Below are 27,677 nucleotides of genomic sequence, written 5' to 3'. Positions count from 1 at the left end.
AAATCGCAGCGCTAGTTCACTGTTGTACAAGGAGCTTGTGGTAGAGGACCCCAACGAGTACCGACGGATGATGCGGCTAAGTCAGGAGCAATTTGAAGATATCCTATCTAGAGTAAAACATCGCCTCGAGCGACAGAAAACGAATATGCGGAGGCCGATTCCATCAGCTGATCGCCTAACGATAACGCTGCGATACCTTGCGACGGGTAAGTACCTATCGATTTGTATACGCTTCAGTACTCTCCCATGAGCTTTATAACTTCTATGCCTAAAACTTTATTATAACCCCCAAGCAATAAACTTAATCCTTTTTTGCTTGCAGGGGAAAGCCAGCACTCGCTTAGCCGCCAGTTCCGTGTGGGACATAGCACAGTGAATGGCATTCTTTTTGACACTTGTCAGGCAATTTATGATGAAATGCAGAAAGAATTTCTGCAAATTCCACGAACGGAGGAGGAGTGGCTGTGTGTAATAGACAGATTCAACACTATTTGGCAATTTCCGGGCTGCATAGGAGCCCTTGACGGAAAGCATGTGGCGATAACGAAGCCAGCGAAATCTGGTTCCTTGTACTTCAACTATAAGAAATTCTTCAGCATCGTTCTTTTTGCACTTGCTGATGCACAGTACAAGTTTCTGTACATCGACGTTGGTGCAGAGGGTTCGTCAAGTGACGGAGGTATATGGATGACGACGCCACTGGCATCTGCCATTAGACAAGAAAAAGCACACCTTCCGGCAGGTGTGCCACTTCCAGGACAGCGTGAGCTACATATGCCTGCTGTCATCATAGCTGATGACGCCTTCCCTTTGGGTGAACACCTTATGAAACCCTACGGAGGGTCAAACCTGAGCGATGATAAATGCATCTTCAACTACAGGTATACCATCCCAGTGCAGATGGCTGAATTTGTGTGATACTTCCACATGTTCAGTGACATTGTTTTCATTTGTGCACGCGGTGCTTTTGTGTATGGTGTTTACTATTTCATAATCATCTCTAGGTTGTCCAGGGCTCGGAGGGTAGTTGAGAGCGCTTTTGGAATCTTATCCAATCGCTTTAGGTTCCTCCATAAAACGTTACAAGCAGAGCCAGATCGAGCAAAGGCATACGTCAAAGCAGCGTGTGTGCTTCACAACTATCTGTGTAATGCACAAAGTCAAGTCTCGGCATCTGCATCAAGTGAAGCAGAGACACACCTTCCTGACCTGCTCCCCAGCAGAAGCCGTCCTTCGGCCAGAGCTACCTATTACCGTGATCAACTTTGCCGGTATTTCTGTGGAACGGGTGCCATCCCCCACCAGGATGAAAGTGCCTTCATTAACGTATAGATAGAGAAGGCATGTGCGTAAAAACGAGAATAAAAAGCCTGCTTAAAATGAAACTGTACAAATAAAATTATTGAGACATGTCAGACAAGTGTTACAAGAACTGGTACACACAATTTTATTCAATAAATTCTGAGATGATATTCAATATTGCAATTTGACATTTCAGCCTACGGGCATTATCCATGCTACGCAAGTAATCATCGATGACTTTGCCAAAGCTTGTGCAGCTGTCTTCTTGCACCGGCTGCATCATTGACTCGGCTATTTTATGTAACGCTGCCGTTCTCTAAGCAAAAGAGTCGTCAGTCCTCTTTCTCTTTCGGACTTGTCGCACATTTGGAGTACTTGGTGCTTGCATAGATGAAGATGCTCCTCCCTCAGCTGAAGATGATGAACCCTCTGGCAGGGCACAAGAGCTTTCTCCTTCATTAGTTGAGGGGCTGCTTTCAGTTGCATGATTCTCCGTAGCTGGGGCTAAGATAGCATCATCCTGGTTTGTGAAAAGTATATTATTATTATTAAGGACATGGGGGGGGGGGGTGATGTCAAGAAATTTGATAGGCAGACAGTTCCGTAAAACCGCAAACAATGATGAAGAAGCATAAACAGCTTTTAAGATCTGTAAAGCGTTATAATTTCGTAAGGCTGATTATTTTTGTTCACAGCAAGTTGTCGTACAAATTTTAGAATGCCAGCTAAAATTTCAAAGAGCTGCAGTTTCCAAAATTCTTCTGTGTATTCCAATGTGACTCAGTTTTGTTGCTCGAGCACTGCATCCATTTGAACGACGGGCTCGGACCTTCCTACATAACAATATGAAGATACCACTACGAATTACCTGTGTTAGTACATCCTCAAACGTGTCACTGATGTCTCTCGGTGTTGTGCTGCAGCCTGCCGTGAGGAATGACATGGCGCTGAAAAATTTCCATGTTCCCACGTAGTGTTCAGTAGCTTCTTCAGCGCCTTGTCCACTTTTTGTTACTGTTTTTGTCGCCTTCTCTTTCCTGTACGTTCTCCTCTTATGCATGAAGAGCTTTTTCAGGTCATCTGTAGTGAAGGAAGAGAGTTCGAAATATGGCAGTCGCGTGCCTAATCATGTTCACGTCGCCATCGTTTGCGTGCCAAGCTCTTACGTTTAAGTGAATTTAATACACATTTCTCGAAGTGTGACTACGCGGAAAGCAACTTTAGATCCGCATAAGATATAGTACACAATTGCACAGGCTCTGGGATGTTGAACTTCACATCATGCAACAAGCTGTGCTTTTCTCGACAACAAGGCTCAGATGATCAATTCAAATTGCTCGTACTGCATTTCATGGTCAATATTTGAGACTAAAGTCTTATTTACTTACCAACAGAGAAGGGTCCAAGACTGGGGTATCTCACTTTCATCTCGTCCGTGATTCGCTCCCATAGCTTCTTCTTCATTTGCACGTTGTGATACATTTCATCCGCAATGTTCCACAATGCAGGAAATTCCTCCACCAACGAAATAAAAAATAAAACGCTGTCATCACTATACAGCACAGATTTCGCGGCCGATTCCGCCATAACGTAGGAGCAAGTCTTCAGTTTTGAGGAAATTCCACTCTGTTGAACTGGAACGTGTTCTGTGCTGTCGCGACTTGTGCTTTCTCTCGAGAGGAGGAAAATGACAAACGCCAGCTCTTTGGTTTGAACAGACACTGCAATTTATTTACAGAACAAAGCCAGAAATGTATGTAGAAAACGTTGACTGACGTGCAGTAAAATCCCATTCCCACGCAGTGCCCGCGTGTGTATAATATTTCTGCAGCTCCACTTGTCCCCCCAGCCGAACCATCGTTTTCCCCGTTTTTTCTTGCTTCCTAATTGCCCCTACACACCAAGTTCCCGTTTTTTATAACGTGATTCTTCGTATCACCTCTGCTCCAGTGGTTACAGCAGGGCGAAAGAAGACGAAACAAATAAAAAAACGCTGGTCCGTCCTCAAGTCCCCCGCCGACACGGGGACCGTTTGTGGGTCGGAGGCGAATGGTCCACGGTGGGATTTCGGTCTCCCGCGGACCGGAGAAGGCGCACATTTTGATGACGTAGGCTGTGACGTTTACACCGTCCGCGGACTTCTCCCGGGGATGCGTCCCTCGTGTGAACCCACCCTTTAAATGGGTGTCGTCGGAAGGGGGCAAAATGTGTTTCCGCTCGGGATCGAACCGAGGACCTTGTGCGTGTGAAGCACACGTGATAACCACTACACCACGGAAACGGACACGCTACCCAGCTCTTCTGCAAGGAACAGACCTTCGGCACTTCAGAAGAAACGCTTTCTGGAAGGGGAATACGGCGAGGGGAGGTAGGTTGACTTAAAAGAAAAAAAAAATGCACGTTTGCAAACGGAGAAATTTAGATAGAGGTCTTTGTTTGTGGAAGGCGCATGTTACGTTCAGAAAGGCTTGGAGCCAGTAAATGGGTGTCGTCGGAAGGGGGCAAAATGTGTTTCTGCTCGAGATCGAACCGAGGACCTTGTGCGTGTGAAGCACACGTGATAACCACTACACCACGGAAACGGATACGCTACCCAGCTCTTCTGCAAGGAACAGACCTTCGGCGCTTCAGAAGAAACGCTTTCTGGAAGGGGAATACGGCGAGGGGAGGTAGGTTGGCTTACAAGAAAAAAAAATGCAGGTTTGCAAACGGAGAAATTTAGATGGAGGTCTTTGTTTGTGGAAGGCGCATGTTACGTTCAGAAAGGCTTGGAGCCAGTAAATGGGTGTCGTCGGAAGGGGGCAAAATGTGTTTCCGCTCGGGATCGAACCGAGGACCTTGTGCGTGTGAAGCACACGTGATAACCACTACACCACGAAAACGGATACGCTACGCAGCTCTTCTGCAAGGAACAGACCTTCGGCACTTCAGAAGAAACGCTTTCTGGAAGGGGAATACGGCAAGGGAAGGTGGGAGCTAGGTTGGCTTAAAAAAAAAATGCAGATTTGCAAACGGAGAAATTTAGATGGAGGTCTTTGTTTGTGGAAGGCGCATGTTACGTTCAGAAAGGCTTGGATCCAGTAAATGGGTGTCGTCGGAAGGGGGCAAAACGTGTTTCCGCTCGGGATCGAACCGAGGACCTTCTGCGTGTGAAGCACACGTGATAACCACTACTCCACCGAAACGCATGCGCTAGCCTGCTCTTCTGCAAGGAACAGACCTTCGGCACTTGAGAAGAAACGCTTTCTGGAAGGGGAATACGGCGAGGGGAGGTAGGTTGGCTTAAAAGAAAAATAAATGCAGGTTTGCAAACGGAGAAATTTACATAGAGGTCTTTGTTTGTGGAAGGCGCATGCTACGTTCAGAATGGCTTGGAGCCAGTAAATGGGTGTCGTCGGAAGGGGGCAAAATGTGTTTCTGCTCGGGATCGAACGGAGGACCTTGTGCGTGTGAAGCACATGTGATAACCACTACACCACGGAAACGGATACGCTAGCCAGCTCTTCTGCAAGGAACAGACCTTCGGCACTTCAGAAGAAACGCTTTCTGGAAGGGGAATACGGCAAGGGAAGGTGGGAGGTAGGTTGGCTTAAAAGAAAAAAAAATGCAGGTTTGCAAACGGAGAAATTTAGATGGAGGTCTTTGTTTGTGGAAGGCGCATGTTACGTTCAGAAAGGCTTGGAGCCAGTAAATGGGTGTCGTCGGAAGGGGGCAAAATGTGTTTCCGCTCGGGATCGAACCGAGGACCTTGTGCGTGTGAAGGACACGTGATAACCACTACTTTTTTTTCCTTTTTTTTAATTATTATTATCATTATTATTATTTCACATAAAAAACACTGTACACTTAAAAACCTTCCCTGAATGTCAGCCCCCTACCGCCTGGCTGCTGCTTTGCGGCCGTACACTTGTCTGCAAAGATTAGCCTCCCCTTTCTCCACTTTGTTTTTTACAATCTTCCAGCAGCCTTCCAGTTCGTCCTCTTGCAGCACGCTCAATGTCCACAGCAGCTTTTCTTTAAACTGTTTCCACGGAGGCACTAGCATTTCTCGGCACTTGATCTCGTCCATTCTGAAACTCCACAGCGCGTATAGTCCCAGCACTATCAAGCTTGCCACTGCGTCGCTTTCTGAAGCCTCACCAACGTCCAGAAATTTTATAGTAAGCCACTGCAGCGCATAGGTCGGCATTTTTCGAAATATTCATTCAACATCACATCATGTCCGGCCTAGCCCACAGCCCATAACATCACATCACCATCACAGCCCATCACATCATAACCCATCATTCGACATCACCATCACAGCCCATCACATCATAACCCATCACTCAACATCAACATCACAGCTCATCACATCATTACCCATCATTCAACATCAACATCACAGCTCATCACATCATTACCCATCATTCAACATCAACATCACAACTCATCACATCATTACCCATAATTCAACATCAACATCACAACTCATCACATCATTACCCATCATTCAACATCAACATCACAACTCATCACATCATTACCCATCATTCAACATCACAGCCCATCACATCATAGCCCATCGTTCAACATCAGAGCCCATCACATCATTACCCATCATTCGACATCACAGCCCATCACATCATTACTTATCACTTGACATCATAGCCCATCATATCATAGGTCAGAATTCAACTTCAGAACTCGTTCTGAGTTCAAGTTCGTTGTGTATGATGGACTTTGAATCTGAACTGCAGGGACCGGTTATGAGACTGAGGGCCTTGTATACTGCGCATGCTTGCGCTTCGGCGACGACTTGGCTTCGGGGCTTCGGTGACCGTGCGTCCCGGCTCCTGGGCAGATGTCACCTTTTGGGTGGCGTCCGTTTACAGTGACGTTCGTAAATTAAACAGGTGTTGTGTTTGTGCTGTCGCAATGGTGGGCGGGGCTTGGCGGGGCGCCCGCCCACTTCCCGGAGCGAGCCTTGACGGGACGGGGTGGCGATAGGGTTGTACTGAAAGCGTGAATGCAAATACCAGGTGCGTAGGGTGAGGATTGGCGAGAGTGGCGTGGCACCTGGTATGCCGCTGTCCTCCTAGTTTGCGGGTTGTTGCACAACGCGCCGATCGACTGCTGATATTGTTACATTAGAAAAGGCATGGCAGGTCTTGGCCTTGGCATCCGGTGGCTTTATGGTATCAAGTTTATTGGCGCTGCACGGCTGTTCATAAAGCTGGCATATTTCCGTCTTCTGCTACGTATGTGGAAGGCGGGCGGTTGTGTGGAGAGAGGCGGGAGGGGTGATGAAACTGCTCGTCGGTGTTCGGTAGTCGGTTACGCTGCATCGGGGAATGACCGGGATCCCATGATGGGAAGGAGGCATGTGCCAATAGAGGGTGCAGGGGAGTATCGTGACTTCGCCCCTGTTTTTCTGCGTGCGTTGAGATTTCCTTTTTTTCCCCCAGTCGAGAGGTTTCGTCGTGCTGCTGTTTCAACTGGGGGTGCATTGCAAATATCTAGCAGTAAAACGGCGGATTTTCAGGCAAATGCATCTTTGTTTTCTCGCTTTCTCTCTCTCGATATAGTGTCGTATATCTACGATAGAAGCACGTTTGGTCATGGTTCGGGGCCGATTAGTGGATTCTATAGTGCGTATAAATGAATGTTTCGTAGATTACGGCATATACGGAAAATACTCGCACAGCGTGTATTTTGGGATATTGCCATCTGCTCCAATTGCCTTCGTGTGTGCGCGCGCGCGTGTGTGTGTGTGTGCGTGCGTGTGCGTATGTCTTGATGTATTTCTAGATGCACTGGTGTAAGCAGCATGGCCTGAGTCTGGTGGGTCGTACTCTGCTTCTTCGCTTTCTGTATACAGTTAGGAAAATTTCCGCGTTCGCATTTCAATCTGCACTGCCGGCCTCAGTTGCTCTGTTGGTAACGTGTTCACTTGCTGAGCTCACGATCGTGGGTTCAATCCTGGCCGAGAATGGTAGCAATGTGGGAGAGATAAACATTGCTTCAGCACCGGTGTGTTGAAGATTGCTTTGGCACGTCTAAAGTAACCCGGGTGGTCGAAATTATCAGTAGCCCTACCATGCTGTACGTGCAGCATCTCTTCACACAAATGGGCTAACTTACGATGCGAGTAAATTTACTCCCAATTATATTATTATGCAATATGCACTGTGGTACGGTGCAAAAAGCAGACGATGTCTGTGGTGCATGCCTTCTTTGTTGTATACCTTCACACCAAAAACGACGAAAACCAATACTTACATTAACAATTTTTAATGCATATTTTGAGGTGCATAGTTGCATGCATACTTCTGCGGAGTTTTCAGTGCATATTTATGAGCACTCCTTTTTTGATTATCGATGGGTCGCTGTTCATGTATCACTGAATCTCCCAGCTGAATGTGTGAACAGGGTGGCATCCTTTTGCAACAGGTAATGGAATAGGCCTTGTCTTGTGGATTTTCGCTGCGCTGTGTGCACTGGCGAACTACCTCAAGGACACACGTGCTGAAATAACCTTCTAAATCATTCATTGCTTTCACACGTCAAGCGTCCTGGAACAACTGGTCGCACCAGTGCACATACGTGCGCATGTTTTTACTTTCTACTTTAGACATAAGTCGTAATGATTATTTTCAGATATCATAATAAGAACCTCTGAGCACCCGCACAGTCCGCAACGTTCGCCTCCAGAAAAAGAGGTGGTAGGCGATAGCACGCTTGCCTCCCCTGGCACTTTCCCCCTCCCCCTGGAAAAAAATAATGGGAACGCCCATGGGCAGCCGTGATTGCTGAAACGGCCGACACTCCGCTTCCCATCCACGCAGCACTGCACTGGGTTCTGCATTCAACCGCTCACAGTCGGCTTCAACCGGCGCGAACCCTCTTTGGCGGCATGTTTCGTGCATCCGCTAGTTCGGCGGTACGCGGGCCTGCTTTCCCTCTGAGCTCTGCTACCAAAGGGCTTTCTCGGCTTGAAGCACGGTTGGTTTGGTTTGATATCGTCTATACGACGTGGGCCGAACAACGTGAATATCGTGTGAGCCACGCTCTATGCTAAACCTGGAAGAAACGCGCGCACCCATGCGCAGTTCCTTTGGGATCGTCGTAGTGATCTGTGATCCTATTCCAGAACCGGAGTGTATCAAAAACTCGACGGCGCTCGAAAGGTCAGGCCAGACAACGGTTTCGGCAGTTCGAAGTGTCTATATACCGATTTCATTGCCACGAAGTGCATAAATGTCCAGGCGTGAGAGCACACTGTACGTGAGGCCGAATCGTTCCACAGGTATTTTCTTTTATGTCAGTCGTCTCTCTTGCAGTGACTTCATTGACGTGTCGAATTCAGTCACCGACCATACCTGCAGACCATCACAGTCGTCACTTTGCTTCCTATTCTGTACTAATCCTGTTAGGCTGTTCCTGACAGAAAACTATTTTGACCATCGTACTCAGAAACAAAACACAAGTTCGGATAACGAAATCAAAAACGAAACGAAAAACAAAATTGTGTGCAATGAAACATTGGGGCTGCGTCCCGAAGCTGTTTAGCATAATATACGGGGTTGTCGGCTGTACGTGTGCCGAGTACGCGCCAAAATTGTGCAACCCAGTTTCATGTCACATTCCCCTGGACAATTTTTCATTGATGCTTGCATTCTGCCTTTGCAAAAAATTGCGAAAAAATCATAAGACGGAAGTGTGGTATGCTCTGGTCGCCCAAAACGATGTCGGACAATTGATGCTGTCATTTTGTTCACGTGACAGTGATTTTCCCAGAGTTCATACTGCACAATACCCGTCCCATTTTTCCATGTGCCCGCTCATTCGCCCAGACACCAGGAATGTTTCATTGTCAGCAGTAATAAAAAGAAAAGGAAGGAGTGTCAAGAGACTGGTTTTCATAACCGATTTATAAGCCCGAACGCGCCGCTTCTTTATGCTCTGGAACCAACCTCCACAACACACCTGCTCTGAATCGTTGCAAACCAAACAACGCGAGAACGCCAAGGTCAACCCTCATTTTCTGTCCCTTACGGATGACATCCAAGTGCAGCACCACAAAGTCCCCAACTCTAAATACAACGCTGAACGGCAAGCCCTTCCCCTCCCACATATGACACATCAGATATAACAGCCCGCCGCTCTTAATGCTGGAGCCATCCCCACAACACCACACCTGCTCTGAGGCGACGCAAAACTAAGAGCGCGAGCGCGCCAAGGTCAGCCCACCTTCCCTGCTCTTTGTTATTCATCCAAGTGCAGCTCCGCCCAAACGACCGAGACCCCGACTCCAAAGCCTGAACATAACGGTGAACTGCAAACTCCCCCTCCCTCCCACCCACCAGCAGCAAGGTCACACATACAACTGAAACCTTCCCGCCACTTCCGTTAAGCTAAGATTGTCACAGGACACGAGAACAGGTACGCTGAAAATGGGGTACCATATTCATGTCTAGTCATGCATACTTGCAATGCTTGCTTCGATGGGCAGTTGTATGCACCCATCCAAGCGCCCACGACTGATGTCAACCCTACACCCTAAACCGCAGATTTCAACTTGAAAAACCCATCGCAGGGTCTTCAATATCTCATCTTCGCACATAAGTCAACATCAAACTCAGCATCAAATCATTGCCAGTCACTCAACATTACTGTCACCATCACATCATTGCTCATAATTCAACATAAAATTCAAATTCACATCACATCATTACCCATCATTCAACATCAAACTCAACATCACATCACATCATTGCCCATCATTCAACATCAAACTCAACATCACATCACATCATTGCCCATCATTCAACATCAAAGTCAACATCACATCACATCATTGAATCATTCAACATCAAACTCAACATCAAAACACATCATTGCCCATCATTCAACATCAAACTCAACATCACATAACATCATTGCCAATCATTCAACTTCACTCAACATCACATAACATCATTGCCCATCACTCAACATCACATCATTCTGAGTGATGTGATGGTGAATGATGTCGGTGATGGACATCATGAGTGAATTCGCCGACCTATGCTGCAGCGTGACGTCCTTCTCGATCAGTTCTCTAAAACCACACCAGAATTGCAGAGCTCTTCTGCACAGCAGAAACACGTGAGGGAGCGTTTCCTCTTCTCCCGGACAAGCCGCGCAACATATCGACCAAGGTACGACAAATCCCTTCCGTCTGAGCCATGATTTTACAGGAAGCACTTGCCAATGAAGGCTGAAGAAGAAGTCCTTCTCTCCCGTGGGGACCTTGAGTTTCCTTACTCTTTCAAGGACACCCTCGTTGTTATTGGGGGGCCTGCACATTCTATAAAGCGGTGTAAGTAGACTTGCTGCGATCGTACACCAGTAGAGCTTCTTCTTCCCCACAGCCGTCAGGTAATCCCACGAGAACCGTTGTTCAAAAAAAGTTACTGCTTCTGCTATCTCCCTGTAGAATGCCAACGCGGGCGTTCGGCGTCTTGCGCCTACTGATGATGCCGTCCACCTCGCAATGTAAGCGCAACCTAGCACTTGAAGCGCCGCCCTTAGGAAAGGATCTTTCTGATCCCGGAAGTACAAGAAGCGTTGCACTTTTAGTTTGATGCTCAGGTTCACCAATCCTAAACCACCTTTTTTAAGCTAAAGAAGAGATTTGTCCGCCGCATCTTCTCCATCGTCGATTTCCAGATGAAGGTCGCGCACATTCTGTGGAACTTGTTGCACGTATCTACGTCGGTTCTGGAACACTGTGCAACGTAGAGCACTGCGGGGTATAGCACCGAGTTGCAGATATAGGCTCTGTTGGTGAAAGACAAATATCTTCCTTGCCAGCCTGTGAGGTTTCCACGGACTGACGTCAGTTTCCTTGCCCATGTCATTCCTCTGTCCGCATTGAAGGTAACGCCCAGATACTTTCCAAGTGTTCTTGTCCAGGAAATTCGCATGAATTTTTCAGGTGCGTACGTCCATCCGCCCAGCCAGGTCCCCAACGACTTCGCCAAATTCAAGCAGGCTCCCGATACTTTGCTGTAGTCTTGTATTGACCTGATCGCTTCGCAGACTTGTAGTTTAGATGTGCATATAACGGCGATGTCGTCTGCATAAGCCAGCAAGTTAACGTGTTCGGCCCCCATCTGTATCCCCTTGATGTACTGGTTTCCTGCAATCCTCCTGCACAAAGGTTCCAGATAGAGAGCGAAAAGCACTGGAGATAAAGGGCAGCCTTGGCGGACCGAAGAGAGGATGGGTATTCCCTTGCCAACACTGCCATTCACCCGGAGCCGAGTAGATACTTGATTGTAGCAAATGGTGACCCATCTGATAAGGAATCCCCCAATTTGGCATTTTCGCAGCACCGCGAACAGAAAAGAATGACTGACACGGTCGAACGCTTGGCTCAAATCAGTTTGAAGTACTGCAAAAGGCTGAGATGATAAGTCCGCTGCTTCACACACAGTGCGCATGATGTGCAAATTTCTTGCAATTGACCTCCCGTGCAGGCCGTATGGTTGATGAGTTCCTATAACTTCCCGTAGTCCGTTTTCTTCTCTTGCGGAGAGAATTTTCGCTAAGATTTTGTAGTCAGTACACAGAAGACTGATAGGCCGGTAGTCAGAGAGAGATGGAGTGTCATTACATGATGTCTTTTTTGGTATTAAGACTGTGATGGATTGTCTCATGCTTGGCGGAAGCAGGCCTCTTCTGGCCACGTCTTCGAAAACTTTCTTCAGAATACCGCACAACAGATCGCTGAACATTTTATAGAAACTGGCCGCTATACCATCAATACCAGGAGATTTATTCCTTCCAAGCTTTTTTATAGCTCTGCTTATTTCATCTTCTGATATTTCTGTGTTGATAATCTCCTGACATTGTCCGCTCACCGTGGGTAATCCTTCCAGCCATGACCCATATCCGCCTTGTAGGCTTGGCTTCTCTCTGAAGAGGCTGGTGTACTTCTCTTGAAAAGCATCTATGATATCTTCCTCCTTGGTCAAGGTACGGCGCTCATTTTTTATCGCATTGATGGTGTTCCTGTCTGCCCTTTCCCGCTCCTTGAATCGGAACACCTTGTAGGGCGTCTCCTCCCTTGCTAGCGTTTGCACTCTGCTTCGAATCAGCGCTCCACGGTGTTCTTCTTCGTACAGCTTTTGAAGTTCATTTTTAACTGCCTTGATGTCTTCTTTAAAACAGCCTGGATGACTACATTCTGCTTCTGCCAATATTAACAGTGTTCCCATGAGCCGTTTCTTTTCCCGTTTTTTTTCGAATGCTCTGATCTGCGAATACTCGATGGCTGTTCTTTTCACCTTCTGTTTGAATCCTTCCCATGTGACAGCATTTACGTCTTCGTACGTGCTATATTCTTCTATCAGTCTCCTCATTTTTTCCCGGAAGCCATCTTCCTCCAGGATACTTTCATTCATTTTCCATATACTGTGTCGTTCGTTTACTTTGTTGGTTGGCCGTTTCTTCATAGCAACTGACACCGAGACTAGAGCGTGATCCGAGAAGAATTGAGGCTTCACCTCATAGTTACTAACATACGGCATTAGTGTTCCGGATACATACATCCTGTCCAACCTAGCGTGGGAAGTCCCTTGGAAGTGAGTGCACTTCATGCTCTCTGCCGACTTTCCATCCCATACGTCCAGTAGGTCACTATCCTGTATTAATTTCAGGAGATCCTTCCTACTTGTGTCGGCCTTCACTTGCTTGTACGAGCAGTCTTCTTTCCTCAGTACGCAGTTAAAATCACCACACATCAGGACCTCCCATGTAACGTTCACAAACTGCTTGAGCGACGCGAAGAAGTCTTTTCTGTCCGTTGTTTCATTGGGAGCATACACACATACGATTCTGATCATTCTCTGGCCATGCAGGATATCCACTACACACCGCCGTCCACTTTCGTCAAGCACACTATCAATCACAGCCAATCCTGCGTCTTTCCTCACCAGAATCAAAGTGCCCGCACTCCCACCTATTGTTGTTGAAGAGTAGCACCAAAATTTCTCCCTGAAGAAATTCACGAGTTCTTTTTCTTGTTCTATCGTAGCAATCTTTGTTTCTTGAATGCAGGCAATATCAACCCTCTCGGCAGATAACATATCGCTGGTCCAACGCTTCCGTTTTCTTGATGACAAACTCACTACATTTAATGTTCCAACCTTTATTGTCTTCGTACTTGCCATCTTGCGACTAGTTGATAAAGCTGACGTAGCCCCTGACTAAAAGAAACCGGGATCGTCCTACTGTGATGACCCAACTTCCTCCAAGGGCAACTGTACTTCAAGGGTACGTCCCTGACATGCTTTCTTTTTTATGTTCTCCAAAATGTCTTCCTGGTACGGTTCCGCTGATTCGATGTTTTTTCCAGTGTCCTCCCCTTTCCTTTTCCCGTGCGCCTCATGTACAAGGGACCAGTCCTTCACAGTCTCTTTGCATCCTGGCGGCGTTGTTCTATTGTCTCCCGGGCCTCCTTCCATTATATTTCCTTTCCCTGCGACCAAATTAACTTCAGCTGCTTGTTGTTCCTTTTCCTCTCCTTGCTGCATGGCATGTTCTGTGTCCTGAATATCCATTACGATTCTTTCATTATGTTTTTCCGGCCATCCTCTTGTCATTGAAGCATAAGTCCGAACGCAGTCCTCCTGTACATGTCCAAATCCCTTACAGCTGCGGCAGTAGTCCGTCCTGCATTGGCTTCGTATGTGTCCCACCTGCTTACATCGCAAACATAATGGAGGCTTCCCTGGGACCGACATCAGCACTGTCACGCCCATTATTTTGAGCTGGTACGGAATGCTTTCAGTGGAAACGCCGTCCTTAAGCTGTACGGTGACGGAACGTGTAGTTGTTTCCACTCCTTCCAGTCCAGGTAGCCGCCATTTCTCTCTAACAATGTCAGTGGTTTTTCCGTACGTGGACAGTGCCCGACGTACTGCTTCGTCCGAGATATTCATTGGTATCCAATGTAGCTTTAGCGTAACCTCGCTTGAGTTGGGGTCGATGATAATACACCTTCTTCCCTTCACTTTCAACTCCCCAAATTGCCTTAGTTTCTCTTTTTCCGCCTCCGAATGAAAGGTGACGATCCACACGTGGTTGAAAAGATACGAGCCAAAACTTGCTATCTCCTTCATGTTCACAGCTTCTCCCAAAGGGGCCACAAAATCCTGCCCTTTGTACGGCCTGGCCGACGGGTCTCCATGAAGAAACACAGTGTTCTTCGAAATTTCACCTTTTGGTAACGTTGGCATGATTATTCTATACGATTCCTGTACCATGTTGTTAGCCTCATTCCTCAACGACGGCGATTCATCCCTGCTAGGGTTAGCCGTTACAGCCGCTCCAACGGAGCTCATGATGCACACGACCGGTTAGCACAAGCGCCGGAAGTACACGTGATAATCACTACACCACGGAAACGGATACGCCACCCGGCTCTTCCGCAAGGAACAGACCTTCGGCACTTCAGAAGAAACGCTTTCTGGAAGGGGAATACGGCGAGGGGAGGTAGGTTGGCTTAAAAGAAAAAAAAAATGCAGGTTTGCAAACGGAGAAATTTAGATAGAGGTCTTTGTTTGTGGAAGGCGCATGTTACGTTCAGAAAGGCTTGGAGCCAGTAAATGGGTGTCATCGGAAGGAGGCAAAATGTGTTTCCGCTCGGGATCGAACCGAGGACCTTGTGCGTGTGAAGCACACGTGATAACCACTACACCACGGAAACGGATACGCTATCCTGTTCTTCTGCGAGGAACAGCCCTTGGGCACTTCAGAAGAAACGCTTTCTGGAAGGAGAATACGGCGAGGGGAGATGGGAGGTAGGTTGGCTTAAAAGGAAAAAAAATGCAGGTTTGCAAACGGAGAAATTTAGATGGAGGTCTTTGTTTGTGGAAGGCGCATGCTACGTTCAGAAAGGCTTGGAGCCAGCAAATGGGTGTCATCGGAAGGGGGCAAAATGTGTTTTCGCTCGGGATCGAACCGAGGACCTTGTGCGTATGAAGCACACGTGATAACCAATACACCACGAAAACGGGTACACTGTCCATCTCTTCTGCAAGGAACAGACCTTCGGCACTTCAGAAGAAACGCTTTCTGGAAGGGGAATACGGCGAGGGGAGGTGGGAGGTAGGTTGGCTTAAAAGAAAAAAAATATGCAGGTTTGCAAACGGAGAAATTTAGATGGAGGTCTTTGTTTGTGGAAGGCGCATGTTACGTTCAGAAAGGCTTGGAGCCAGTAAAGGGGTGTCATCGGAAGGGGGCAAGATGTGTGTCCGTTCGGGATCGAAACGAGGACCTTGTGCGTGTGAAGCACACGTGATAACTGCTTTTTTTGTTTTCAAAACTTATATGACATTTATTAATGCTATTTACAACAGCCATGCATGCCGGCCAGCGGGTTGGGCGCCGAGTTGCTCTCATTTGCAGTCTCGAAAACTCTCACATGAGTCTCGTGTCGTCCAGTCTGTTTCTTTTTTTGTGTGTTCTCTCTCAAGGAAATGATATCAGCAGTGAATTTACACCATCTCGCTTTTACCTTCATTCTCTGTTTAGAGCAAAGTGTTTAGGATAAAAGGATTATGCAAATGAGCTGATGTAAACTTTGCGCAGGCTGCGTATCCGTGAGTATGGGGTGAAGTCAAGGAGACGAAGCCACAACCGGAACGTCCTGTGTTGTAGTAGCACGTTTTTGTCCGTCCCCCTGTTTTCACCCTTAACTCGGGGATACGCTGCCTACATAAAGCAAAACGTAATTCTGGTCAGTATCATGTCCCCTGTCTTGTGTGTGTCGACCACACAGCATGAACACTACATTTTTCTGTTCGATTATACCAGTGACGGAACCAGGCCCTCACTTTAGGGGGGGGGGGCGGTTCTTTTTCCAAGGACGTAGTGGGGAATCTAGGGTTCCGCGTTTTCGATGCTTCTTTTGGGCGGATTCGGCGTATGTTTTTCGATGTTTATTGATTTTCGCGAAATCGGAGTTTTTCGGTGTTTTCCCTTGCGCGTACATGGTTTACCCGACAGTTATCGGCGCATTGCGATTACAATGTAATTTCAGTGCTGTGCGCGTCTAACGGAGCCTTAACAACAACCAATGCGAATTACCAGTTTTACCTGTCCCACCTTTACGACGTACCAGTGCAAGAAAGGAGCGGAAGGCGTTTGCTCACCTTGTTCATTACGAGGATGCTTCAGATTCACGTGGCGCCGCGATTGCACGTGCTCCGATATGCGCGCCACACCTCTTCCACAGCCCACATTAACTGTCACGCGACAATACTTGCATAGACAACATCTTCCTTGCCTGAGAGTTCAAAATCTTGATGGTCGCAAACGTAATCCGAGGCCCTCTTCCTTTTTCTTCCCATATCGGGTGGCGCGGAAAGACAGGACCGCCGTACGTTGAAAGTGGAGGTGTATGTACTGTCGTAACCTCTCCACTAAACAACTAAAGGCCGAGATTCTACTTGACGTCACGTCCCTAAAAGGCAGGGATGGGCACTATTTAAATACATTGTAATTAAACTATTATTTAAAATATAAATACATGTATTTTTATTTTGCATTTAAATACAGACTCGAAAAATATATTTGTAATTATATTTAAATACCAATTTTTGGGTATTTATTCTCGTGAATACTTTATAAATACTTTTAAATACCGAATATACTGACTCATGTCTTAAAGTTGCTGTGCATTTGACCTTTCGGGAAGAAGGGCGAGTTTGGGGCGCAGTGTTTGTGCTAGCATGCATGCGACAAACCATTTTAGACGGCGAGTTTTTCGCTGTTGTCGCGGATAATGGTCGCGGCTGATTACCTTGTTGTACGAAGCATCTTCGTCATATTTAATAGAGGCCTTTCTTAATCGGCACCTGTGGAGATGATGTTCTCCTTTGCGAATCTGATTGTACAGCAGAACAGAAGACGCCTAAATGATGCAGCCTTCGAGAAACCTCTTACATTATAGTTGCCATGATAATCTAATAAATAAATGCTATTGCACTTTGCTGATTTGTAGTTATGATCATTGTTATTTCTGTTATTCCAGATGACATCCTCCTGCAGTATTTATGGTAGTAGTTACGGTATTTAAATACTGTGTTTCTACATCATATTTTGCATATATATTTGCATATATATTCAAATACTCGTAGTGAAAAGTACTTATGAAGAGTATTTAAATACCCATTTCAACAAAGTATTTTGTATTTATATTTAAATACTCAAACAATGTATTTATACCCATCCTTACTAAAAGGTTCACAAGCGCGGTGGGGCACCTACAATGGCAGAAGAATCAGATTCCGACCAGTGCACCCGATCCGGGACAAAATGATTGACCCTGGAACACTCAATGTGGTCACAGAGACCCATCTCACAGAGGTGTGGTCCCCGTTTGCACGAGGAGATGATTTTTTAAAGGTGTGCGGAACAGAGCCTTTTGTATGCTCTGTAGGTCACCAGCCGTCATCATTCTTTCGCAGGAGTGTATTTTATTCAGTGCAGAATACGCCGCAGCGAAAAAAAGAGGGGTCATTTCAGTGGTACCTTAATGTCTTAGCGGGGTCCTTACGAAGCAAGCCAAATTCGTGTTCTCCAGTGCGTAAGCAGTATTGTAAGTATTGCACTGCTGACAGGTGCCCGTCGTTCCACTCTTGGGTAATAAAGGCTCCCCTAGCTACCCGCTAACGGGTAATTGACATTCTTTCCATATTTATCCTTGCCCGTTGGTGGGTAGCCATAGGGGTGCCATTAATTCTTTCCAAATTCGCTGACATACTTTCCACAATTATGGTTCAGTCGGTAATGTTATGGCTTGCTGAAGCTTTTGGACACCGTAGGACTTCGGTCCTGACTGCGAGGGCACTAAATATTCCATTTCACCTACATTACCGCCAGCAATTGTGCAGGGAACTCCCCACTCATCATCTTTTTAATATGTTTTTTTTTTGTTGTTGTTGGCTTACTGAGCTCAAGATCGCGGGTTCGATCGTGGCCGAGGGCGGTGGAAATCTGGGGGAGGCAACTATTACTTCCAGCACCGTGTGTTGGAGATATCCGACGCCTGTCAAGAGAACTTCAGGTCAAAGAAATTATCCACAGTCCTACCCTGCTGGACGTGCAGTATGTTGCTACACAAATAGGCTGACACGCCTTACGTGTAATTCCAATTACCTACGCTTGCCATAGTGACTCCCACGCCCTCTTTCCGTACGTCAAGGAATACCTCTCGTCAGCATGCTCCATTAGTTCACCGGATGCGACTGAACACGGCTTCCACAGCTCAGCGAGATTACCGCGTGTGTCAACTTCACTCCGCAAGATGCCGTCACTGCGATGATCTGGAAAATCTAGAATGCATACTTTTCGCTCGCGCCCTACTGCTGTCTAGCTAGAAACCCTTCACGGCCCAACTTCTTCTTTATTTCTTTATATATTTCAGTGAACATGGGGGACATCGAGGCAAGAGACTAAAAACCCTGCTTACACTTACAGTGTTAACCAGCAAGACTCTCGCCCTCTAACTGTGGCAAAATTGCTTGGGCCGTGGTGAAATCCAGCCCACCAATTCCTGCCGTAAAAGCACAATACTAAACTTCTTGGACAACGTAGGATTAAAGTCGTTATTGTGAAGCTCATCAACTAAATTATCGCGTCAGCTCGTTGGTGGTAGCCAAGGTCGTGCTGAGTACTGGAAGCTGGTAGGCTCGAACCCTACCGCCGTCTGTGCTGTCTTGGGTTTTCACTGGGTTTTCCGAAGACTTTCCAGGCGAATGGCGCCAGTTCCCACTGAAGTCGGCCCAGGACGCATACCAACCCCCGTGTCCCCCACTCCTTCCTCCTGTCCTCTCTCCATCTGTCCACGACTGTACGCCGCTCATAGCCACAGTTGCTTCGCGGTGCTAACACGCAGTAAAAAAAAGCTAAATTACTACGAGCTCTGGAGACGAAACACCCCAATCAACATCACCAAAATGAAGTTGTTGTTGTTATTGTTGTTGCTTCAATAGTATGCGATGTTTTCCGCATTGGCCCTTTCCAGAGTCCTTACCCGCCAGGCTTCGGCTGAACGCGGCGCGGGCTTCCATTTTCCTCTTTAAGATGGGCCACCTTTCATCACCCACCTGCCCCACCTGTCATGCTGAAGGAGACATTCCGCACCTGCTCTCCGCTGCACATGTTACCGTCAACACTGTCTTCTCCTGTGGTCGTGCATCGCTCGTCTCAGGATCTCAGGCTTTTCCCTATAGCTACGCTGCTAGGTCACACACAGCTTACTAAGGTGACCAAGGCACTTCTTCGGTTCCTGCGGGTTTGTGGTCTTCTGCATGGTGAACTGGGACCAATTCCGTTTTTATTTTTTAGCTAGGAATAGCAAGCCGTCGTAGCGCAGGATAGCCTTTCCCTCCGGGATTTTTTTTCATAATAAATATATATTGCCCGTTTTGTAGTCATAATCTCGAAACATCTTGTGTTAGTTTCTCTCTCCTGAGTTGATTAACAGAGAGAATTTGCAACTAATTCGCTGCCTTTGCAGTCCCATTGGAATTGGAATTGGAAATGGAATTGGAAATTGGAATTGGACTCCCATTGTATGTTGTCCTTGCCGGTGGTGACAGCGATTGTGCCGGTTTGCTCGATGATTCTTACCTGATGTTGAGGCTGCAGGAAACTGATTGTTCCTTTCATGTCGCCTTCCCAGGAACCCACAACGAATGTAAGCCCGGGCGACATTCTGCTTGTGGTGTTCGGCGGTTTTATGTTGCAAGCCAGCCCATAACAATGAGAGATACACAACAGTAACGGATGTGTGACAACATGGTTCAGAGGGACTGAGCTAGATCCACAAAATCGAGCTTTATGTTCGCCCTGTGTTTTATTAGTTAGTTTTACATTTAAACTAATTACATTGCAAATATTGTTTATTGTTATCATATGATGATGACAATGATGATGATGATGAAAACGAAAATAAAATATATGTTATATACTTTGAGGCGAAAAGTTTGTGGACACTATAGGGGGCGCCAGTAGAAGGCAGCGAAGGCGACGAAGGAGCCGCCACGGGAGGGCGCGATTGGCAAAGGGTGGAAAGGGAGTAACACAGGACCTGATAAAAAGGAACGGCGGGGAGGTGGGAGGAGAGACTTTTGCGAGCGGCACGGTCGAGGGAGCTGCCTTAGCTTGTCAAGGTATGCAATAAACCTTTCGATGTTTGACTGACTTTTCTTTCGTTCTTCCATGGGCAGGATGGGCGAGGACGGTCGGGGAGATGGGAAGTTTCAGAACAAAAAACAACACCAACAAAAGTCAGTATGCTGCATGATTCTGCTGTGAAGAATGGCTTCGGTGGCCTTGTAGCTTTTACACTACATGTTGTCTCAGTTGTCTCGCGACGTAAACCCACAATTATGATTATTTTTACACATTAGAATTAAGAAAATAAATAGCGGGGAAGTTTGAAGAAGTCGATGAAAGAGGAACACATCATCCATGCATGGCGACCGAGGACGTCAAAATGGTGGCTTGGCCGAGTTCGCACAGACTTCTACATGCGAACGCCCACGGTTAATGGTGAGATGGATGCGCAAGTGGTAAATATTTAGTTTTGTGGAACCTCTGGTGCGACGAAATGGGCACGTTCCCGACCTACTTGCACTGTAAGCATGTCTTACATGAATATGGCGGTCGGTGGTGAGTTGGGTGCGAGAAAACAATTGAGCATGGCGAAGGATGTTGCACAGCTGTTTGGTCATGTGACGTGTTCAAGTTGCGCTCCTTCTAGTGGAGTCTACTCCATAAACGGCGGGCTGCGTTCCAGGACTCACCTGGGTCGACCCGAGAGTTGAGGGTAGCTATAGACATCTCCTTGTTTGTAAACAAATGACGTCATAATGTTCGACAGCGCCACCAATTTGGTAGACTTGAAGTACGCTCGAAGCTAGGGGGCGAACAAGGTCGCGTACGAAAGCCGCAGTCTTAAGGGTATTACGATGGTCCCTGAATGGAACGAGACCTTCGGTCCTACTTTTCTTTCAATAGGAGGCAGCGAACAAGTTCCCATTCGTGGAATCCAGCCCTCCCCTTCCGATTTGTTTCGGTTTCGTACTGACTACCAACGTCATGATGACGTTTCTGGGGTAGAGGTCTATTGAGCATGGCGAAGGTGACGTGCTTTAAGTAGCGCTCCTTCTAATGGTCGAAGCCTACTCCATAAACGGCAGGCTGCGTTCCAGAACTCACCCGGGTTCGGCCCGAGAGTTGAGGGTACATATTCTTGGCGCTCCAGAATCAACCCGATTACGTCATTTATTTCATTTATTTTATTTCATTCTACACAAAATATATCACAACTGGAGACCATAGACATGGAGGAGCCAGGGGGAAAAACACCCGGTTGAAGGCTCCTCCCTGAAAAGTGCACTAAGCTTAATAAGAGCACAGATCATAATACATGAAAATAATACAGTCCAGGAAACAAAAACAAAAAATAAAATAAATAAATAAATAAAGAATGATGCACCGTACGTGACAGCAGACACAAGGATCAGCAACTGTTAATTAACAATACATTTCTAACTTGTTTTCTAAAAGATGAATAAGAACATACATTTTTTTATTTCAGGCGGCAACAGGTTCCAATTACAAACACCACGAAACAAAAACGACAGCCTGCCGTAATTTGTTCTGATCTTCGGTATATTTAACCTTCTACCTGCTCCTGCCCTAGTACGTGAGCTTCAATTCATATTGCAAAAATGTATCTTAGGCAAGGTTAGATCAAGTTTTAAAATGCGATAGGTCAAACCTAGAACGCCATATGTTATTATGTCCTGGACACTGAGAATGTGAGTATCACGATATGAAACATGGGATAAATAAGGCAAATCAAAGATAATCCTGATGACACGGTTTTGTAAGACTTCCAGGACACGTAAGTGGGTCTTATAAGTGATACCCCACACCGAAGAACAATATGAAAAACGGGAATGTATGAAAGCGTAATATAAATTAAGTAATACGGATGTAGGAAAAAGTGACGTGATTTCACAAGTACACTAATGCCATATGAGACCCTTCGAGCAATATGGTTGATATGTGACACGAGACGTAAGTTTTCATCAATTACAACACCTAAAAATTTAGTTTCTTGACAAAACTGCAGTGGAGAACCTAATAGCCATAGTGATGTGGGCGGAACTATATTTTGATTGGGAGAGTGAAATATCATAGTCACTGTTTTACTGGCATTTAACTGTAACCTATTGCAACGGCACCATGTCGAGTATCGTAGTCGCGCCCAACCAACCCGAGGATAGCCAACCTTCATGGCCACGTCGTACAACTCTATCACGTGACCAACTCCTAGTCGAGAGTTTGTTTTGGGACGCAGCTGTGTCACCAGCACAGGGTGCCCTCTCTCAGACGAGGACGGTGTTTTGACAATGAACTACTGTGAGCTCAGAAGGGTAGAAAATGCAACGAACCCATAAGAAAATGTTAAGGGAAGTGCCTCAGGAAGAGAGCTACCGATATTTCGGACAGAGACTGTTCTTCTTCGACTGGATTTATTCTGCAGCGAGCTCAGTACGAGCTCTGGCCTTCATCCAGACCTATGGTCATTATGTTGCTTCAATGGACTCTGAAATTTTCAGAACACACGACTGAAACAACAACAACAACTTTATTTTCGGCCTTGGAGCGTGGGGAGTTTCATCGCAACAGGCGATACTCTACCCCAGTGCTTGGTGGAATGGGGGGAATAAAATAACGTGCCCCTTTACAATAACGATCGAAGTCCGATGGTGTCCAGAAATGTCAGAAGACCTTTGAGCGCAGAGCGTTGCTGGGCTGGATTGGGCCAGGGACCAAGCAATTTCGATAGGGAGAAAGGGCGAGAGTCCAGCTGACGAAGAGACTCGGAGAGTGTGGTTCGGGAAGGTTCGTAGTGAGGGCAATGAAGAAGAATGTGCTCCAGATCCTCAAGAGCACCACAGTGGCAGCAGGTGGGAGAATCAATTTGTCTCAAGCGGTAACGCCACTGAGCTGTAAAGGCCACATCGAGGCGCATGCGGTGGATTAATGCAGCATCCTGACGAGATGTGTTTCGTGGCATGCGGAAAGCGAGCGTGGGATCAACTCTGTTCAACATAGAGGGGGGAAGAATGTCGGTTGTCCGTTGGCGGGAAGCCAGGGGTGTCACTAGACGTCGCAGAATTGAACGGCGGTCTCCTCTAAGCAGAACAATACGGGTCCGGTTCCGAGACGAGAGTGCTGCTTCTGCGGCGCTGTCGGCCTGCTCGTTCCCCACGACACCACAATGGGCTGGAACACACTGGAGAACTAGCCTGTGGCCTGCGGCGTAGATAGTGTGGTAAGCCATTAACACGTCTGTGACTAGGGGTGCGGATGGGCCTCGTATGCCGGAAGTTTCAATTGCTTGAAGTGCAGATTTGGAGTCTGTAAAGACTGCCCATTCCCGGGGTGGAAAATCAGCGATGTGTTGTAGAAAGAAAAGGATGGCATAGAGTTCCGCAGCTGTGGAGGAGGTTGGATGTGAAGGGCGTCTTCCGTGCACGACGCCTTCGGATGGAATGACGAAGGCTGAGGCGGACTTGTTGTTTCGGGATGCGCCATCAGTATATGCTGCCGTAAACGTAGAAAACTTCTCGTCTACCAGAGCATGAAAATGGGCTCGGAGGACTTGAGGGGGGACCTGATCTCTTCTTTGCAGAAGGTTTGGGAGGCGTACAAGAGTGGGCGGTACCGGTAGAGACCAGTGGGCTTCCGGCGGTATAGTGTCCTTAGTTATGAAGCCAGTGAGAGTCTGGCGTGTCCTCTGCGCTACTCGATAGAAGTCGCTTCCAGGGCGGTATCGAATTTTCCTGAGTAGCGGGTGGCGGGGAATGTGAGCACGCAAACGGAGGTACTGCCGAGCCGTTTCCCGTTCACGGAGAACTTCAATCGGGAGCTCACCAGCTTCAGCCAGTACTTGTCGTGTTTCAGCCATTCTTGGAACTCCGAGGCATCGACGAAGGCTTCGAGCAAACAGGGACCGAAGCGTATTTAATGAAGTTGTTGATATCCTGTGCAGAATAGGAAGGCTGTAAAGCACAGTTGCCCTTACCAATGCCGCGTGAACCGCGAGCAGGGAACGCTGATCACAGCCCCATCCTGGGCCAGAAAGATGTTGGATGGCGGGGAGCCATCGCTGCACTTTAGTTTCAAGGTGTTTAATGTGCCGAGCCCAGCGCAAGTCCGAGTCGATTACCACGCCAAGGAAGCGGTGAAAGCGTACTGGTTCTAGCTTCTTTAAACCAAGCCAAAGTGGGAAATTGGCCATAGCTTTACGCGTGAAAGGGAGCTCGACACACTTTTCGGGTGAAAGGTCCATCCCGAGGTGCATCAGGTACGTATGGATGTTGTTTAAAGCGAGCTGCAGGCGGCGCTGGAGAGCCGGGCGTGATTTTCCTACTGTCCAAAGGGCGACGTCATCTGCATACACGGAGAACGAGACTTTGCGAGGAATTACTGATTGTAGGCCGGCCATCACCACGTTAAAGAGTGTCGGGCTGAGAATGCTTCCTTGGGGGACTCCTTGGGGAACAGGATGCTGAGGGCTTTGGCCTTGGGACGTACGGACAGCGACAGTTCGGTCCGTAAGGAAGTCTTGGAGCCAGATGAAGAGCCGACCGGATACTCCAAACGAGCGCAAGGCATGCAGCACACAAATGTGCGAGACGGTATCATAGGCGCGCTTGATGTCAAGGAAGACCGATCGGACGATCCGTCGATGGGCTCGAGCATGTTGAACTGTAGAGACTAGGTCGAGAACTGGATCCATGGAGCTTCGGTGGCGACGAAATCCAGCCATTTCGTGAGGGAACGCACGTCGTTTTTCGAGCCACCAGTCGAGGCGATGCAAAACCATTCTCTCCATCAGTTTCTCCACACAGCTTGTCAGGCTCACCGGGCGAAAGGAGGATAGGGCATTTGGGGGCTTGCCTGGTTTCAGGATGGGAACAACCAAGGCCTCCTTCCATGTATGTGGTAAAGATCCTTGTTGCCAAGACGTATTATAGACATGAAGGAGAGCTTGGAGTGACCGCCCGTCAAGGTTTCGTAGGGCGGCATAGGTGATTTTATCGGGCCCAGGGGACGAGCTGGCGTTCACAAGCTTCAACGCTGCCTTTAGCTCGATTAGTGTGAAGTCGCGGTCCATAACTTCCGGGGGACGGGGCCAGTCGTGGTGAAGTTCAGCCGTCAAACTGTGGACAAAACTGTGGTGTAGGGGCGTGGTCGAGGCAGCCGCCGGAGTCGTTAGTACCACACAGAAGTCCGTCGCAAGCGTGTTCTCGTCTACACGCTGAGCGATAGCCAAGGCCGCGAGAGGATTCTTTTGAGGGGGCGCCTCCTTCAGAGATCGGATTGTCCGCCAGATCTTCGTGGCCGGATCGAACGGTGAAAGGTGGTGGCAAAACTTACGCCAACGCTTCCTGTCCTCGTTTTTAAGTTCTCGTGTTACTTTAGCTTTCATCCGGCGGTATTCCACAATGTCCGTAAGTTGCCCTGTCCGACGAGCCGTTCTTTCTGCTCGGCGACGTAATGCTCTAAGGTGATTAATAGCGGGGGAATGGCCGATATGGCCTGTTACCCTTTTAGACATGACCACCGCGTCCTGAATACCACGGGTAATTGCTTGAGAGAGAGCCTCTGGGGACATACCGGTGTGCACAGATGTTCTGAGGCCCGCACGAAAACGTCTCCAGTTTGTGAAAGAAATCAGTCCAGCAGTTGCTGAGAGGGGCAGTCTGTCGTGCGAAATATATAGAGGAAAATGATCGCTACCTCTAGTGTCGACGTCCGTAGCGCACGACAAGTGGCGAATTATGTCGGTTGAGGACCACGAGAGGTCCAATACATCAAGTGACATTGGGGATCGCATGTAAGTGGGCTCGCGGTCACACGACTGAAAAAGGGTTCTTCCTGTCGAGAAACTCGAGCACAAGACATATGTTCCGTATTAAAGTGCGCCGTTTTTCAACCACGCACGGTAGAAATCGCCAGAGGACCTCCCCTCCACGTTCCTCCTTCCTCTCGTGTTACTCATCTCACTGTTTCAGTACTATTCTGCTAGATGCCTGTTCGTGGTGCTTCCCTTCGCTGCGTCTGCGCGCGGCTTCTGCAGGAGAGTGTCGGCCAATCATTGGGCGAGTTAGGTAGTGGCTCCGAAAGGAAATGTTCTGTTACTAAAAAGGAGCGCACTCCATCCGCTCCTTTTTACTAATCGGGACATTCGCGGAGTGTGGCACTCCCGCGCTCCGATTCGCAAGCCGGAGTGTTTCTCGCGCTCTCTACCATAGCTCGGTATTTCGGGCCTCGAAACTCAAGATTACAATCATCTGATCAAGCGTGAGCTCGGGCCCTGCTATGAATTCACGTGGAGATCGACATGGCGTATCGGTCAGTTCCATCATGCCATATATTAGTGCACTCACCGGATAATAACATCATACTTGTAAACAGAGCAGGTGTGATGTTACCTGGTGAGTGGGCTAATATGCGGCATGATCGAGCTCACCGATACACCATGTGGACCTTCACGTGAGTTCGTACTCACGGCTGAACTCACGCCTTATCAGATAATTGTGACCGTGAGCTCCAAGGCCCGAAATGCCGAGCTATGCTCTCCACCATCCTCTCCGAGTGGACCCACCTGCACCTTAATTAATCTTTTTAAGGCTGCAGACAGCCGGATCGGAAGACGTCTGTACTGGAAAAGAACATCCAGTGACACGATGACACGCAGAGATCTAGAGGCGCGTTGCACACGAAACGTGTACATGTCACGTGTACACGCAACGCTTTCTTGGCTTAAAAACCCGTTTAGTAGAGGTTCCGGAGCGAGACGGACAGAGTAGACGGAGCGCGCTCTGAACAGTCGCTATTAACGCGCCCAATGGCATTCCATTCGGTGCGCGGTGACGTCGCGGGTTACGCAATGCTGCATAGCGGTGACAGGGTCCGGTTTCTCCCCACGAGGCCCAAGACGTTCGCTAGATAATTCAGCTTCGTTTCATTTCAGTACCTCGTTTATACTCTCTCGGAGAACAGCGTTAACTCGCTTAACAGAGCTCTGTTCAGCGAGTTAACGCTGCCGAACACACAACCGAACTTCTAGAAGTTCGGTTGTGTGTTGAAGAACATCCTGTTTTGCAAAGGAAAATAACGCAAAAAATCGTTTTGTAATCTGTTTAAGCCACGCGCAACACCGGTAATCAAACATTTCGGGGAAGGCGCAATTGTTTTTTTTTTATTCTGGGTGAGCGCCGCGAAGCTATTGTGGCTATGAGCGG

At 47.7% G+C, this 27,677-nt stretch overlaps 1 protein-coding gene and 6 non-coding genes across 7 annotated transcripts; 1 reads left to right on the top strand and 6 right to left on the bottom strand.

Annotated features, from left to right (window-relative positions):
• Positions 1-145: 145 nt before the first annotated feature.
• On the top strand, positions 146-918 carry LOC135387941 (uncharacterized). The gene is made up of 2 exons (XM_064617177.1): positions 146-206; positions 323-918. Exons 1-2 carry the CDS (start codon positions 146-148, stop codon positions 916-918), a joined length of 657 nt encoding a protein of 218 aa, XP_064473247.1.
• A 2,592-nt stretch (positions 919-3,510) lies between these two features.
• Positions 3,511-3,583, bottom strand: Trnav-cac (transfer RNA valine (anticodon CAC)). The gene has a single exon. It is a non-coding gene; the product is annotated as a tRNA-Val (tRNA).
• A 228-nt stretch (positions 3,584-3,811) lies between these two features.
• On the bottom strand, positions 3,812-3,884 carry Trnav-cac (transfer RNA valine (anticodon CAC)). The gene has a single exon. It is a non-coding gene; the product is annotated as a tRNA-Val (tRNA).
• A 227-nt stretch (positions 3,885-4,111) lies between these two features.
• Trnav-cac (transfer RNA valine (anticodon CAC)) lies at positions 4,112-4,184 on the bottom strand. Its single transcript has one exon. It is a non-coding gene; the product is annotated as a tRNA-Val (tRNA).
• A 530-nt stretch (positions 4,185-4,714) lies between these two features.
• Positions 4,715-4,787, bottom strand: Trnav-cac (transfer RNA valine (anticodon CAC)). The gene has a single exon. It is a non-coding gene; the product is annotated as a tRNA-Val (tRNA).
• A 10,180-nt stretch (positions 4,788-14,967) lies between these two features.
• On the bottom strand, positions 14,968-15,040 carry Trnav-cac (transfer RNA valine (anticodon CAC)). Its single transcript has one exon. It is a non-coding gene; the product is annotated as a tRNA-Val (tRNA).
• Positions 15,041-15,274: 234 nt separating this feature from the next.
• On the bottom strand, positions 15,275-15,347 carry Trnam-cau (transfer RNA methionine (anticodon CAU)). Its single transcript has one exon. It is a non-coding gene; the product is annotated as a tRNA-Met (tRNA).
• Positions 15,348-27,677: the final 12,330 nt, after the last annotated feature.

Source organism: Ornithodoros turicata, chromosome 1 (assembly GCF_037126465.1).
Source record: "Ornithodoros turicata isolate Travis chromosome 1, ASM3712646v1, whole genome shotgun sequence".
NCBI lineage: Eukaryota > Metazoa > Arthropoda > Arachnida > Ixodida > Argasidae > Ornithodoros > Ornithodoros turicata.
This window is presented reverse-complemented; position numbering and strand designations above follow the sequence as displayed.